Source organism: Sorex fumeus, unplaced genomic scaffold (assembly GCF_029834395.1).
Source record: "Sorex fumeus unplaced genomic scaffold, SorFum_2.1 ptg000039l, whole genome shotgun sequence".
Lineage (NCBI taxonomy): Eukaryota > Metazoa > Chordata > Mammalia > Eulipotyphla > Soricidae > Sorex > Sorex fumeus.
This window is the reverse complement of record NW_026606096.1, coordinates 27,564,765-27,578,809: the sequence shown is the minus strand read 5'-3', so window position 1 is coordinate 27,578,809 and position 14,045 is coordinate 27,564,765. Positions and strand designations below refer to the sequence as shown.

General features: G+C 36.9%; 1 protein-coding gene across 3 annotated transcripts in view; it reads right to left on the bottom strand.

The window, feature by feature from the left end:
• The window catches only part of FBXW7 (F-box and WD repeat domain containing 7), a 218,081-nt gene that overhangs the window by 20,142 nt on the left and 183,894 nt on the right, over positions 1-14,045 (bottom strand). For 2 of the 3 annotated variants that reach the window (XM_056118897.1, XM_056118898.1), the window contains 2 exons: positions 8,625-8,707; positions 5,383-5,524 (listed from right to left, as the gene is read on the bottom strand). In XM_056118897.1, coding sequence (XP_055974872.1) covers positions 5,383-5,524; positions 8,625-8,707 — 225 coding nt within the window. Of the gene's footprint in view, positions 1-5,382; positions 5,525-8,624; positions 8,708-11,191; positions 11,708-14,045 lie in introns of those variants that run through there. The other variant, XM_056118899.1, reaches the window with a different exon arrangement.

The following is a 14,045-nucleotide window of genomic DNA, read 5'->3' as shown; positions in this document are numbered from 1 at the left end:
GTAAGTGTTGGCTAATTTCAGTGATAATCATTAGAATTCTTCCAAGCTGTCTTGGAAAATAAAAAAAAAGCAAGCATCCTCTTTTGGTCTCTCGAAGTAAAGTTATGCGGGGCTAGGGGAAACATTCCATGCTGAGAGAGATTCAAGGGAAATGAAACTCAATTTGGGGGCAAAATTGCAAATTTGAAAAAAAAATCCCCCAATTCACTGTGGACTTGGTATTTGTTTTCAGGCCATTAGCAAACAGTACAGGGAACAGAGACAGGGAGAAGGAGCAATGTGACAGGGGGCGGGTCTTGGGTTTGCAGTGGCAATCGTGGGGGACTGCTGGACAGTCCCCTCGTTAATCTGTGTCAGACGCCCCACCTGGATAATGAGGGGCTTGGTCCACATCAGTGTTTCCAAATGCCAGATGAAGAGAGCAAGAATCAAAGAGGTCTGCAAACTACCCTCACCAACTGTCTGATTCAGTGGTCAAGGTGGGGCTGAGGACGCTTTATGTTTTCAACAACTCACCCAGTACTGATGCGGGTGACTCACCAACCAGTCTGGAGGCCCTTATTCCTCCATGCAGATACATAGTTTATGGCTGGGGCAGTACTGGGGTAGCTGCCTGGATTGGTAACTGTCTTCTCTAGCACCTGCAGCAAATGGTGATCCAATCTGTTGGATGTTTCATCACTGGGGTATTTACTACACCATACTTAGTACTCCATTTTACTCTGGATCAACTCTAATTGTTAAGTTCAACAAACATCAATATCTGACTCAATGAACATAATCCTGGAGATAATTTGCTTTCTGAAGAAACTAACCACCTGATTCTACTTTTATATGAAGTCCTCAAGAATGCTTCAGAGACACACTTTCCCACAGCATTGTCTGGCTAAATACAATGACTTTTTTATTTTTCACACTACAAGTTTCTTAACCTTAATATTTCAAAATAACTGCAAAGTAATAAATATAGAATTCATTTTTTGTGAATGAATTCATAAAATCCCATTTTAGTATTTGTTGACAAGCAAAATAAGAGCACAACAAAACAAGTTAGGGAACAAATACAATCTCTAAGTTACCATGAAATTCGATTAAATCTTCAGTAGTTTTAATTTAAAATATTAAAACAAAGAAATAATTTTACTTAATTCTTTTTAAACAAATTGAATATAACAGGAACTTTCAAAGCATACTGATACTTTCAACACAATTATGCTGTGATAAAAATAATGCTAATAATATCAGGCTGATACTGTTTCTATGAAGCTAGTATAAACAGCCCCCTTTTAGAGTTAAGAAAACTGAGACTCACAAAGGTGGTTTCCTGATCAAAAGATGAAGTTAACATTTACTGAGTCTTCATTATATGTCCAAGTGTAGCTTATTTGCATGCTTTCTCCCTTTGCCATTTTAGTATTCTATCTATTGTATGGAATACAAGAACAATATATAGCATCTATGAAATTATCCAATAAGAGGCAGAGGCAGATCCAGAAGTTGTACTAAGAGCTTTTTCTTTTAATAGTATGTGTTTCTTATTTTATCATGTCTTATCAGGATGTTGCAGAACTTTCAACATGAAAGAATATGACATTACTAGTGCCTTTGCCTACTGACAATTTTCTAGTCAAGTTACAGGTAAAAATGGTTTAAAGTCCAGACGACATAAACAAAGAACCAATTTCCAAAAAATTAACAATCGAACACCCTCCCCCCACAGCAAAAGCAGAACTAATGGCTACTGAAAATTTAAATAGCACTAAAGATCTGGGCCTCTGGTTCTGTTTCTGATTTGCACTTCTGTTTTGCAGAGGCATTCTGTTTCAATTTCCTTTATCCAAAGTGGTGTATCATTTGTTCTCATCCAATTTACAAATTGAGCACAGAGTACTTTGTCAGACTGGATGGAGCTGCACCAAAATAATGCTGTATCACTGCCTTAGGAGCAATAGCTGGGCTGTAAGTGGAGAAGTCCTCCCATTTTGCTTATTATGCAACAGAAAAGTCATCACTAAATGCCCCCCTACTCCCTGGCCTATCTGCAGAAATTATGCCAGTTTAATTACCCCTCAACTCCACCACACAGGTCAACTCAAGACTCCCCCACTTTACTATGAGATTACGTTTCTCGACAAGCCAGGCATTAAAGCAACAGCAAGCCTTTTGGCAAGTGATTCATCTAGAGTTACTCTGGCACCAGCCATAACAAAATAAAGGCCGGTGCACAACAATGAGGCCTGGGCATGTCAGAGACAGACACACGACCCAAAGTACTAAGGGCTTGATCTACCTGCCCAGCAGACCTGATGCGAGTGGCCTGTGCTGCTACAGAGTATGTATCTGGAAAATAAAATGACATAGTAATTGTCATGTTATTCTATTAACTAAAAGTAATAAGTGTTCTTCACTGCATCTACTTCTCATACGAAGAGAAATCAACTGGACCTTTTCACAGACCAAAAGTGAGCCTAGCTTTGTCTGTTACTGATGCTCCTGAACTCTAAGAAACAATCTCTTGGACAATTAACACTTCGGAAGTTAGGACTGTCTCTAACAATTTCTGTAATCTCAAATGTGATCAAATATAGTACATGTGAATGGCACGTGGACATTTTAAGAAAAGCAGGAGCCAGTTCAATAAGCCAACACTGTACAGACGACGCCTTAGAAAGGCTTTCTTGCAAAATAAAGTACAACTGCACTAAAGAGATCAGTGCCTGAAAGTTCTCTTAAAAACAGGTGGGGTGGGGGGTGGCTAGGGCTAGCAAAGAATGTTCTGGTGCACTGAAACAGTGAAAATATATATCTGTACCACAGCCAAAGTAAAATAAAAAAAATTTAGGGGGAGCACACCCTGCAGTGGTCAGGGCTTATGTGTGGTTCTATACTCAGGGGTCATTCCCAGTAGTGGTCAGGGTATGGGGTACTGGAGACTGAATGAGGGTCAGCTGTATGCAAGGCAAGTACCCTACCTATGCTACTGTCTCCATCTGCCCTCCCAGGGTAAACCTTACCTGGGACTGGTAAGAAATAAAGCTTTGGGGGGCTGGCGAGAAGTGCAGATGTTAAGGTTGCTTGGTTTGCATGGAGTCAATCCAGTTCAATCTCTACGTATAACCCAAGAATGGCTTTAGTGGTCCCTGGCACTATGGGGCCTGAGCATCAAGCATCCTTGGACCCGCTTATTAAGTATCAGCCTGGTTAGCCAAGAATCTCTGGGAGTGGTTCCTTGGGAACATCCCCCATGAAAACATAATTTTTATATAAGATAACCATTTTTGAGGTTGCCAACTATGATGCTAATAATTACTAACCCTTTACCTTTTAAAATTTAAATCATGTTGGCATTTTCTTATTAAAATAATATAAACTCAGGTTCTGTACTACTCCCCAAGTGCTGTGATGCTTAACTCCCAGGTAAGCACAGCACACACCCACACCCCACCTCAAGTCACTCAGGAAGACACAAATCTTTAAAGTATTTCTAAAGGATGGTATACATGTCTGAGTTGTATTTTCACCTCTATTGAGGGTAAATTTCTTTATAAGTGGATAGACCAAAAAAAAAAAAAAAAGAGAGAAAGAAAAAAAAAAGTTCTAAGGATATACATAGATAAGAAAAAATTCATTTAAAAATTACAAAAAGGGGGATGCATAAACTTAAAGAACTGGGAACAGAGGGACTAATAACAAAGAATGAAAAGTTTTTAAAAAAGGGGGGGGGGAAAGGAAATGAAAACAGATGCTTTGCAATTGTAGTGGTTCATATAATAAATAAAACACAACTCCCTGCCTCTCCACCAGGCACCACTGCCATTCTGGGTGAATGGAGGACATGGGAGGAGTGACAATGTGTGTGTGTGTGTGTGTGTGTGTGTGTGTGTGTGTGTGTACGCGCTCTCGCGTGTATGCACAGCACCTGGCGGGGAATGGGGATGGGGGAGGGGATGTCCTTTACTGCCAGTTCCCATTCCCACACATTTAATACCTAAAAAATGTTTCCATCATGGGAAAATCTATCCTCCGTTGAGAAACACTGCTTTAACCTTTCAGTTTGGAACTGAAAAAAAAATAAATAAACCTCACAGCTATCTTAATTCTCAAAAATCACCTGAAAGATAGAAAACAATTTTTGGAATCCATTTAAAAGCAACACTGCTTCAAAGAAATAACAACAAGAAGGTTGGGGGGAGGGGGTGCACCCATACGTATAGTGTTTACTCAGGTATTCAAACACTAGATTTTACCTAAATGGTACCATAAAATTCTGGAATATTAATGAAATCAAAGTCCCTTTCTTTTCAACCATTATTTGTGAATGAATTCCTAAAACAACACTTTGCATTCCCCCAGTCAAGGAAATACATTCATATGCTAATGTCAGCCATACCCTCCAATTTACATAACTGATATTATTATTTATTATTTGCAAAGAACAAGTGTTTAATTCATGCCAACTATTTTGCAAAATACTTGACTTACATGCATTATCTTATTGAAATAAGAGATAGATCACTTTAATATAGATATTATGAGTTATAAAATCCATGATATTCAAGCTTAGGATGTAGTCAATTTTCCCTGGAAATCCCTAGACATGTTCAAAGAATTTAAATGCTAGTAAAATGCAGCAATTGGAAGTGGAAAACAGTAAGTCCTCCACAAGCAAGCACTGATGAAAATAAGGTACATTTTAACCCTTAGAGACTACTAAGGTCACCGTGATAGGTGAGCTAACCACCAGTGACTAATTAGCAGAGTTCTTGTATTCTAAATGTTTAACTTCCAAGCACTGCAATTCAGAAAACAAGTACATCAACCCCAGAAACCTAAAATAAAGGAGAAAAGGAAGAAAAATTCTATTATCTAAAAAGCAATAAAAATGCAAATGTATGCTTACAAAATAAGCATTGGACTCTCTTGATTAATACAGTTAAAAATGAAAATGAGCTTCCTTATTTTTAATAGCATTTTTTATTGAGATCTCCTTCACAGAACATAACATCCCCCATTTCAAGCATATAGTTCCCAGAATACCCACTGTGCTGTACAACCACCAACACCAGCCAATCCCAGAACAGTTCCATCACCCCCCAAAGAAACTCAGTACCTATTAGCAGTTAGTTCCAATATCCCATCCCCTACTGCCTCACAATCAGAAAGTTTCTTCCTGTCTCTACAGAGCTGCCTGTTTAGAGTATCTCATAAAATGAATCAAATGATAGGTGGCCTTTTGTCTGGCTTTCTTTCACTCAGCACAAGGTTTTCAAGGTTTACCCATGACGCAGCATGTAACAGTACTTCCCGCCTCTCTTGGCTGAATAAGCTCTTGGCTTTTGCAATAAAGTGAAGCCTTTCAAGAACAGTGTTTGGACATATCACCTGAAACATCTTCAGCCATTCCTGCAGGCCTGTCGGTGGCTGGACAGATGTAATCCGGCGTCGCTGCTGCCCTTGGCCATTGGCTGCTCTCAAGTCTCCGAAAGTTGTTGGTGTTGCTGAATATGGTACAAGCCCAGTGGTACTACAAAAAATATAAGAGTGCAAGGCAGGTATTATTAAGAATTGTGGACTCTAGTTTAGTACGAATAATTTAGTAGACCTCAGTTACCTATTATCTTATTTGCTTACTTTCAGAGAGCAGGGATACACAAAAACCTATTTTGCTAGTCTTAGGGTTAAGTTTCTTCCCTCCTACATAACCACTTGCTATTATTCAGCAATACTAATAGCAATCAAATGACAGAATCTCTATGGAAGAACAGTGAGTTGTTGATACATACAAATAATATCAAATTATTTCTGTACAAGACACAGGTCCCATTTCTCTTATTATTATTCAGCCTTCAGTAATCCAGTCAATGTTCAAATTTCTTTCAGAGAAAGGGGAATGGAATAAGCACTTAAAAAAAACTGCAGTAGTAGCAGTAGTAGTATGTTCCAATGTTTTTTAACATTTCATTTACTAGTCATATTATTTAAGTTTGCCCCAGGTGTCTTTAAATTATTAACATCATTTATCTCCAATTTTATACTGCTATTTATAAAGCTCAGTCTATATAATATTTACAGGAGCAAGTCTTGATTAAAAATGTTTCACTCAAAATATAGATAATTTATTGTATTATATAAAAATTAAGCAAGTGATGTCATCTAAACACTTTCATCCAATAATTTAAGCTTTCTGACAAAGCTAAAGACAAATCTGCAATTTACTGGAGGGGGAGTTGGGTCACACTTGGCTTAGGGGTTCCTCCTGGCTCTGTACATAGAAGCCACTCCTGGCAGTGCTCAGGGGACCATATGGGATGCTGGGGATGGAACCCGGGTTGGCTACATGAAAGGCAAGTGCCTTACCTGCTCTACTATCACTTTGGCCCAAGAAACCTGAAATTTATTATATTCGTAGTCAAATATAGAAATGAGACTAGGCTGCTCTCTCCCTAAAATTATTTAACTCTTCTACAGGTGACTACTAGTAGCAAAATTATAGTTATAATTGCTTTTAATACATTAAACTTTATTTTCTAATTTTAATATAAATTATTGCATTTTAAAGTAAATACTGAACATATCTATTTTAGAGATATTTGGGGAAAAAAGGAAAAGGAACAGTTAGGTTAAGACAGCTACATTCACAAAGTAATTTTCAATTCATCGCAGTATGACAAAACATTTTAAATCCAAATAATATACAAATTATAGCCCAATTGTTTAATAAGAACCTCAGATAGACTAACAATGAAACAACTCTCCCAATTCTTTTCTATCCAGTGTATCATAATTAATTAGATTTAAAAATATATATCACAATCACCATATTTCACAGAAAATTCTTATCTACCACCTTTAAATCTTTTAATGTTAGATATCTAAGACCATCTTTAATATTAAGCAAATACATCTATTTTTTTCTTTTATCAAATTTCAAGGTTTTACTTCCCCCTCCAAAAAGAGTATTGACAAATTTTCTTTTAAAAATGACAAACCTTAAGTTTCATCTTATTACAAAATGTCAAAAATATTTTAAAAGCACCAAACATAAAGTAACAAATTGGTTAGAAAGATATAGAAATCACTATGTTGCTTGGCTTGCTTGAGAAAGAGTATGTGATAAAATATCAAAAATAACACTTTCACATTTTCAGGTGCTTTCTCAATACTCAAAAGTGATCAACACTTACAGACAAATTTTACTAAAGAGTGTTCAGTGGTGAAAGTTCACCATTCATCTATAAACTGCCTTAAAAAAACAAATGATCTAGATAATATCTGCATCTTATTATCAGTCACTGTAATAGAATTCTGAAGTTGTATGTTTGGACTGTAATTCGTACATTTAAAAAAGGGTACATTTTTAATATAAACCCAATTTGCTCAGAAATACTTTATCCAAGGTAGAAACAGCAGCTAAAATGCAGTGATCAGTTCCACTTGTCTTTCTATCACTCCACACCCTCTGGTGGAGGTGTAGAACACAGTAAAATAGTCAAAACGCAATGGGTAAATTTCCTAAATAACTCAGAGGTTACAGTATTTTTTTCTCTTTTGTATCATCTCTGCATTTTTTGTCCATACACTTTTTCTAATTCTTTTGATTTCTAAGTGTCATAAGAAGCACTTGAAAGAGATGTTTTCTACAAATGAATGAAAAATAAAAAAACTGAAAAAATATACATTGTAAAAAGCTGCAATCAGCTACTACGCCTGTACTGTTAATCTTATTGCATCTTACAGAATGATAACTTTAAATCAAAACATTTAAGGAAAAGAATAAATAGCACCATCATGAAGTTCTTAGGATTATTATAACTTTCAGTCAGGTTATTTGAAGATTACCTTGACAATTAGGTTAAAAAAAAGAAGAAAACCTTTTAAAATAAAATACTTTTCTCATTTAAATTTTAAAATACTGCATTCCAAATGTCATCCAAAGCCATTTTTAATTGGCTGGGTACTAGTTTTTGTGCTTAAGTTAGCCTAATTAGCGTGAGAGTGGGAAAAGTTTTATACTGATGCAAAATCCAAAAATGATGGGATGAAGCAGGCAACAAAACTACAATTGTATTTAGTTGTTATGGAAACTATTCTACTGGTGTAGAAATGTATGTGTTAAAAACATAAGACCTACCAAGCAAATAAAAGAAAATTTCTAACACAGCAATTTCATGAAATAAGATTTAGTTAGTAATTATGAGGTCCATTTCACTGCTAATAAATGTATTTTCAATTCTGAATATATAATAGTTGTTGCTATAGTCATAAGATATACTTGTTCATACTGATATTATATGATTTACTTTCTGACTTTATACGATTTCCTTAAAATTTTTGATTTTTAAATTCTGTTCATAAGAACTCTATTTATGTCTACTTTAATGTACTAGCAATATCTACTATGTCTACTTAATGTACTACTAATAAAACATAAAGCTAGAGTAGCAGGAACTCTCCTTATTGAAAATACAGTCCCCATTTTCAGTGACATTAAAATGTATTAAACCACCAATGATACTGACATCATAATTCTAAAAGAATCATCCAAAAGAAATGCTTTCAGTACAATCAACTCTTTAAAGAAACATGAGGATCATGAAAAAATCAGTTATGATACTTAATAATACCTTGTATATTCTGAGACTTTGCATGGTTTCTTTCCCAAAGTAAAAGAGCGGACCTCAGAACCATGGTCCAACTTTCTTTTCATCTATAAGGTAAAACAGATAAGATAAATTAAAAAACAAACTATCCAACTGGCAAATTTTAACGTTAGCATTAATAATATTGGAAAAACTCTATTATTGTTAGATCCACAATGTTAAATAGGCTTAGTCAATCAATAAGGAAAATAAATGTTTCACAGTATCTACAGTTAGTTCTACTTCATTTTACTCTTAACAAGACTGGAAAGGTACATCCCACTCCCCCTGATAGTGTATTCAGAGGGAAAAAGCAGTGTGCAGTGATTAAAAAAAAAATGCTACCTATTATCATGTACATCCCTTCAAAGTAAGGTATCTTTCCGATTTTCCAGTTTAAGAAACAACATGGGAAATGTCATGTTCACCACATAGAAAGTGTCAGATGACATGTCTTTCCTATTTCGATTTATTTCCCCTTAAACACTAACTTAAGAGTAAAAAATTTTAAATTCAAAATTTCAAAACTAGAATGGAAGGAAGTGTGACAAAATTTAGAACTCGGTATTATAAGAGGGGGAAAAAGAATGTAAATAGGATTGTTTTGGAAAGTAGCTGTAATAAAGAAAAATCAATGAACGTGGGCCAAGAAGACAGTAAAAAGATAGTAAGTCCATTAATAAGAGAGAAGTCTGGGGATGGTACAGTAAGGATGGGGAAAAAAGATATCAATGGACTCTAGCTCTATTGGCAGATACTCAGGACAAAATATTTGAACTTGAAAATCAACAACAGAAAGATTTCAAAAGAATGAGTTATGCATCTTCAGAAGCTCTCCAAAACACCTATAGTTTTGCATTACATTGTATGTTCAGAACTGCATTTTGTCTACATCAATATAGAACTACTAATTCATATTTCACCACCAGCCGAGGTCATCTCACTAATGTTGTACAACTAGAAATTCAGATATAAGCTGTAACTTTTCCTATTTCAACAATCCTTCTCAGGTAGCTATGTCTACTAATTAATTATAGTATTACTGAAAATTGCGGGGGACCCCAGAGTGATCACTAGCTAGCCTCATTTTTTAAAGTGAAAACCCTTGCTTTGTAGGAAGTACCATCATTTTTTTTACTTATTGCTTCACATGGAAATATCATAATACAGCATGCCACTATAAATACTAAAGAGAACCACAGAGACTCCCAAAGCCTTTTTGAACCATCACCCTATGATCATAAAAACTTATTTTTATCCTCATTAAAAGACTTCCAAAATAAAGAGATGCTCTTTTAATACTAAGGGCAAGAGGTGAGGGTACAACACGCTCAAGCACAATTTATTCCCTGGTTTCTGAAATCTCTACTGGAATGATACAAAACTGGTCTTCTATCAGCCTTTCAGAAGTTTCTGCACTCATACACTGCTTTAAATTCCTCTCAAAACCCATTTTTCTTTCAAAATCATTTCAATAAAATAGAAATACAAAAGCTTTAATATAGAGGGAGTCCCATGCTTGCATATAGATCAATTACAGACATATATATATATATATATATATATATTCTCCTATGCAACATACATGCAAATGTATCTACCAGGAAGGTCAGTCGGTACAAATTACCTTAAAAAAATTCTAGTTTTCTAAAATAACTTCCATGATTTCTATTTTCAAAATTATTATGAGGAACTTGGATACTCATTCTAATTAAGTTTGAAATGCTGGCTTTCAGAACTTCCCTGGGTGTCTTGTAAATGCATTGGTGCAAATGCCTTTTGCCACTAAAATCAAACTTTATTTCCATCTCAGAGACCCTTCAACGAATAAAAATGTCCAAACTCCATACAAGAAGACCCCTGAGAAGGCATTTTTTTTTTCTTTGCAGACAATTTTAGAAGATATAGCACTTTCTGTAAAGCTAGGGAACTCTTTTAAATATCATATTGTTGACTTCAAATACTGACTTTGGAAGCCAAAAAAATTAATTTGGCAAATTTTAAGGGGCACAGAAAGTGAATATGATGATCTCCTTCAATATAAATCCCAGCCAATCTAGCAATTTACACTTTAAGAGCATCAGCTCAAGGGAAAGGGGAATAAATGTATGCATGTCTATTAGGTATGGGGGGGGGGGGGGATTTTTTTTTCTTTTTTTTTTAAGGCAAAAGGCTCCGGAGCAAGCCAAGGAAGGGGAGAGGATTTCCAGGTCAGCATTCGAACGGAGCCCCATCTCTCAAGTCCGAATACATTTCTGGGGAGAACATCTCGGATGGAAATCCCCCTTTCCTTTCTGCACGGAGGGCTCGGGAGGGCTCGCTCCAGCTCCCGTTGCCTTCCCATTATCTGCCTCCATCCCCGCTCTGAGCCTGAAGAGCAGCCCGCCAGCCACCCACCAAAATTAGAGGATACTGCAGCCATCTCTGATGATACAGATTTTCCTTCGCAGGCAGGCACACACACAGACACGATCACGCCACACAGGAAGCCCCAGGGAAAAAAAATCAAAAATCAAAAAAAGAAGAAAAAACAGCCCACCCAGATTACTTACTTTGTAAAAAATCATTTTGAGTGTGCCGTAGAAACCCATGTTTTCTGTATTTTTCCCCTTCAGTGCCTCTGTGCCCCCGTGTGTCCGGCTGCTGGGCAGTCTCTGACAGTACAACCCCTTTTCAGGCAGGTATGTCACGGATTCTAACGTGGACATGCTCGGGCACGTCGGGAGAGGCGGCGCGGGGAGCAGAACCGGCAACCCCACTCCCCGGGAGAGGCAGAAGACGCCGCGCCGCCGCCGTCTCAAGCCGCCCGCCGCTCGGCTCGGGGCGCGCATACAGACATGCAGCCGGCCCGGCAGAACTCGAGGGAATAATGAGCGCGCAGGGAGCCGATTATTGGCCGAGACGCGGCCCTGTCAGAGCCGCCACCGAGCCGGTGCCTCCCGCAGCAGCACCGGGATCAGATTACATCTTCCCTTGCACGCCGAATGGTGCAGTCCAGGATTCAGCAATGCAGACTGCACATCAATTATATGGTGATCCGCTCCAGGGAGCCCGTAAGCACACAACGCCCCCGAACGGAGGCGGGCGGGGGCCGCGCCGAGCCCGCCCCTCGCGCCCGCCCCCCGCCCCCGCCCTCGCCCCTTCCAAACTTTCAGGGAGAAGGTTTTTTGCGTTGGGCGAGACCTGCATTGGGGTGGGGGGAAGAGTTTTTAAAGGGCAAGCATCCTTCCCACAAATGAGTCCTTGCTGAAACATTTGGAAAATGGAATTATGGATTCGATGGGTCCTCCTGAGCAGAAGCAAAGCAAGCTACCCTCTGGCAGTCCTGCCGGGCTGAGCAGACAGTTCAAGAGGCTTGGGTGGCACTGAGTGGGCAACCCCAAAGGGAGGGATCCCATAGTCTTTGGGGATTCACAAGAAGATAAATCAGTTGGGGGGGGGGGCGTATAGCATTGGAAGACATTATGTAATAAATTACATTTCAACTTACATATTTCTCAGAGTAAGATCCACTAGAAACATTCCCTAATTTTTCCATTTTATTAGTCTAAAACATGATTTAAGAAAATTGCTACACAGTTCATTATCCGTAGGAATAAGGAGTGAATATTTTCTAGGATGAATAAACTACTATTATTTAAGTATCCAAAGTTTGGCCAAGAGGTTCTATTTCTCCAAAGGGAGAAGAAACTGCTCACTGGAATCTCATCCCTATTCATTAATCGAATTGAGTAAACGGGAGGCACCAGACTTCTACCCCCCAAATTATTTTGACTATGTGTATTGCTTATCATTAAAAAGGAATTTTATATAATAATAAAGGTACCAAAGTTTGCCTGAAGGCAACTTTTTTCTTAGAAGCACTACGACACAAATCTACATATTTCATCTCACAACTTGCTACAACAACTAGCTTTGGGGAGGCAATTATAGATTCCTAGGACTAAAAGGGCCCATTATTAAGGGTCTGGTTAATTAACTCTTACCCTTCCTTATTAACATTCTTATTACAAGCAAACTGTGCATCTATGGTTATGTAAGTACTCAGTTTCTTCAGGGGGAAAAAAACATTTGGACAATATTTTAATAAGCTGCTATGATAATAAATGACTTTCATTAGGAAAATAATTTCGAATGCTGTAAAAAAAGTGGATTCATGATTTTAAAAATAAATATATTTACCTTTATAACTAAGACATTAAATCAATGCAAAGTCATTTACTTTAAAATAAATTAGATTATCTAAAATTTTATGAAGATATGCATCTTGGATCTTCTGGAAATTAAACTCTAAACATCTTTTTAAAACTCTACCCGGCTCTTATATTAATCCTTACCCTCAAATACAACAAGTACATGTGCCTAGCAGAAGTAAACAATTTGTTTACTGCAAAAGAAAATTTCCTATAAATAGAAAACTCTTACTATTAGAAAAATTCAATAGGAATGAACCTACAAATCCTTTAGAGATTTCAGAATACTCAAGATTTTTTTTAATGTACCCCCCAGCCAACTCTGAGTCACCTGAAGAAACTAATTGCAAAATAAATGCCTGAAATTTTGTCTATAATTTGTCCATGGAAATTAGCTTGTCAGAGACCAAATGGGCAAACAGCAGCCCAATAGTGGTATGGTTCTTACTGCAGGAGAATTAGCATTTCCAAATTGAATCTAGTCAGTGGAGCAGACAAACCAACTTCAGTAAACTGGGGCACTGTCTCAAAAACCCAGGGTATTTAAAGAAAATAACGTAATTCTGTAAACTCAAAGGAATGCTCTTGCGGTTACATGGCTTTTAAGTATGGCTATGAAATTTTTATGAAAACACAGTCCCCATATATACACTTATATGTAGGTATGAATATTCATGTTTTATTTTGGTAGGCAAAATATAAGACTAAAAACTATTTTTAAAAAGTAAAAATAAAAGTATATTTTGAGAAGACTTTCTACCACTCCATGTCCCTATCTACCATGCTTCCCACTTGGTAACAATTTTATTAGTCTGCTTATTCTCTAAATGAGAAAACATGTATGTCTGATAAGTTTTCATAACTATTTTCTAAATATGTGATTCTCCCAAATATCTTGTTTATGCTAATCTGAGCTCTGAAGAATAAGTCTACCAAGTCCCTTAGTAGATATAAGAATGACTAATTTTCAATATCCTTCTCAAGTTCTATTAACAAAAATTGGAATTTAACATGAAGAAAGTAAGCAAAATCATTCTCATATTCCTATATTTGGCTAAAATATTTAGAGACAAAAATTCTGTAATAGAATAGAATCAAGATGACTGTATTATAGTATATCTATGTCTTATCTCTGTGGTAACATTTAATTAATTTATTTACTAGGGGGGAGGTACGCTTAGCTGTACACGAAGGGGGGTATTCCTTGCTTGGG